The sequence below is a fragment of the Tupaia chinensis genome, unplaced genomic scaffold (assembly GCF_000334495.1).
Source record: "Tupaia chinensis unplaced genomic scaffold, TupChi_1.0 Scaffold000234_1, whole genome shotgun sequence".
Taxonomy (NCBI): domain Eukaryota; kingdom Metazoa; phylum Chordata; class Mammalia; order Scandentia; family Tupaiidae; genus Tupaia; species Tupaia belangeri.
The window spans coordinates 3,516,632-3,519,779 of record NW_006159712.1 but is presented as its reverse complement, the minus strand read 5'-3'; the positions used below and the strand labels follow the sequence as shown (position 1 = coordinate 3,519,779).

Below are 3,148 nucleotides of genomic sequence, written 5' to 3'. Positions count from 1 at the left end.
TCCCGCCGCGCGCGCCACTGGTGGCTTCTTCCGGGCTTCCTCAACTCATGGATTTCTGAGTGACGTTCAAACCATAGCAAATAGGTCGTTATTTGAAAAAGACTGAAGGTCCTTAAGGTTAAGGAGCCATCATTTGAGTGTCACGTCCTGTTACCACTCTTAGCTACTATGAAGGCAACCCGCTGCTCGGATTAAGAACATGAAGCTTGGTGGGTGGGCACTGAGGCACAAACAGCGAAGTCGAGCCCGCTGTCTGTGTCTCACCAGCCCTTCAGCAAGGGAACCCCAGGGCCCGGTGTCCCTGCAGGCACGGAAGTGCTGCGAGGAGTCAAGGCTAAATGGGGAACACTTTCCACAGGGTACACTTCGAAGCAGGAGTTTGTGACTATTTCTCAGTTTTGTTGCAATCAATTGTGAAGGGTATTCAAGTCATTTACAGCCAATAATTTTTAGAACAATTAACTTGGAAATAACTTCTAAAGAGAGCAGATGCAGGGTTATTTCCTCATTTGTTCATTTGCAGCCCAAGGTGCTTTCTTCTTTGGGGATACAGCCAGCACCTTAGGAATCATGCCAATCTCAGCACAGTGCCCACGGAAAAGGTCTAGCCTCAAAAGGCTAAGAGCCACAATTCTGAGTGTGCATTCATCCCATAAAGACCCTAGTGCAAGCAAGGCATGTCAGCAAGGCGTCCCCTGCCTCCACCCCATCAGCCCTCCTCCTTTCCAAGACATATACCCCACTGCTTGTCTCCTCTCCAGGCATTGCCGTAGACAAGAACGGACTCATGTACTTTGTGGATGCCACCATGATCCGGAAAGTCGACCAGAATGGGATCATTTCCACTTTGCTGGGCTCCAACGACCTCACCGCCGTGCGGCCGCTGAGCTGTGACTCTAGCATGGACGTTGCCCAGGTGGGACTCGCTCTCATTTCTCATCACTGCGCAACGCCGGGTTCGTGGCCTGGAGTTCCCGCCTGGTTTCTGTTTGGGTTGGAAGTCGAATGGGAGGGGAAGACATAGGTAGAGATCACGGGTTTGTTCAGAGAAGGCCTGAGAGGGGCTAGACAGCAGGGCAGAGTGGAGGATGTCAGACAGGCATGAGGCAGTGGGTAGAGAAGAGAAAAGAGGGAAACTCCGCTCAGAAAGTAGAGCTGCTGGCTCCCTCCCGCCGTGGCAGATTACAGGGTAGGAGTTGCTGTGTAATTACCTCTTTTCTCCATCATTACTGCAGGCTTGAGAATGCACCGTACGGTGTTATGTGTCAATCAGAACTTCCCCGTTAATCGGATATGATTACGTCCTCACTACATAAACCTTCACTTTGTGCAGTGGTAACGAGACCAGGGCCCTCTCCAGTATCCCCCGAAGTGCACGTTTAGTCGGGGCTCGTACAGTGGCAGAGAACAGACGCTTGCCCAAATGGGCAGTATTTGTTCTCAAACAACCTGGAATATATGTTCACCCTTTCTATAAGGGCCTTTCAACCCTCAGTCACCCTCATAAATTTCAGCTCAAATGCCACAACACACTGACAACTTGCTACTGAGATTTTTATGACAAATTCCACAGAGGAAAATGTGTTTGGTTCGGTTCACCTTTTCAAGCAAACACGCAAGGTGTGGTTTGCTGGCCAGCCCGTGCTTTGACGGCCCTCCGATAGGTCCGCCTTCTCATTCTCATGCCTCCTCAATGAACACAGCCTCCTCAGGCCCGTGGCGTGGTGAATGCAGGCTGGAAGGCTCTGGCCCCTGGTGCAGTGCACTGCCTGTGCAACCAGACATTACAGCTCTGGCCACGGAGCAATCGTGGGGGTGGAAAGGAAGCAACATGGGCAGAGACGGTGACCTCCGCGAGATGGGGCCGATGACAGAGCAGATGTTCCCGACCTAGCTGCTGCTTCCCTCTCCTGCGTACTTAGCATGGCAACAGGCCACAGACCCACTGATGGTCATTTGTAGGTCCGGTTAGCATAATAAAAAGCTAAGCCTTTCCTCCGAGATGCACAAAACCTGTGCCCCACAGGTAAAGACTGGATATATGAGAGGCTGTTTTCTTATCGGATGCCATGTCATTCACAGGTTCGCCTGGAGTGGCCAACAGACCTTGCTGTCAACCCCATGGATAACTCCCTTTATGTTCTAGAGAACAACGTCATCCTGCGCATCACTGAGAACCACCAAGTCAGCATCATTGCAGGACGTCCCATGCACTGCCAGGTGCCCGGCATTGACTACTCCCTCAGCAAACTAGCCATTCACTCTGCGCTGGAGTCCGCCAGTGCCATAGCCATTTCTCACACGGGGGTCCTCTACATCACTGAGACAGACGAGAAGAAGATTAACCGCCTACGCCAGGTAACCACCAACGGGGAGATCTGCCTCTTGGCTGGGGCAGCCTCAGACTGCGACTGCAAAAACGATGTCAATTGCAACTGCTACTCAGGAGATGATGCCTACGCCACTGATGCCATCTTGAATTCCCCATCATCCTTAGCTGTCGCTCCAGATGGTACCATCTACATAGCGGACCTTGGAAATATTCGGATCCGGGCGGTCAGCAAGAACAAGCCCGTGCTTAACGCCTTCAACCAGTACGAGGCCGCGTCCCCCGGAGAGCAGGAGCTGTATGTCTTCAATGCCGACGGCATCCACCAGTACACCGTGAGCCTGGTGACAGGAGAGTACCTGTACAATTTCACATACAGTCCTGACAACGACGTCACTGAGCTAATCGACAACAACGGCAATTCCCTGAAGATCCGTCGGGACAGCAGCGGCATGCCCCGCCACCTGCTCATGCCCGACAACCAGATCATCACCCTCACTGTGGGCAACAATGGAGGCCTCAAAGTCGTGTCCACACAGAACCTGGAACTCGGCCTCATGACCTATGATGGGAACACTGGGCTGCTGGCCACCAAGAGTGATGAAACAGGATGGACGATTTTCTATGAGTAAGTGGGTTTACGGAGTCGCTCGGAAGCGCCCCTACCCTGCCCTAGCTGGCATCGGGACTAGCCATCCCCATCCCTTTTTAAGCTGCTCAGTCACATTGTCCTAACTGGGGATTTCTTGTGGCCTTGAGATGCTCATGTCCCCTTTCTCTGACTCCTAAATGATTTGCTCTGTTGGGTCCCTGATACTG

The 3,148-nt window shown here is 52.4% G+C and overlaps 1 protein-coding gene across 1 annotated transcript in view; it reads left to right on the top strand.

Moving 5' to 3' along the window:
- TENM2 (teneurin transmembrane protein 2) overlaps positions 1-3,148 on the top strand; it is a 550,878-nt gene that overhangs the window by 508,815 nt on the left and 38,915 nt on the right. The window contains 2 exon segments of the mRNA XM_027771820.1: positions 762-916; positions 2,083-2,957. Coding sequence (XP_027627621.1) covers positions 762-916; positions 2,083-2,957 — 1,030 coding nt within the window.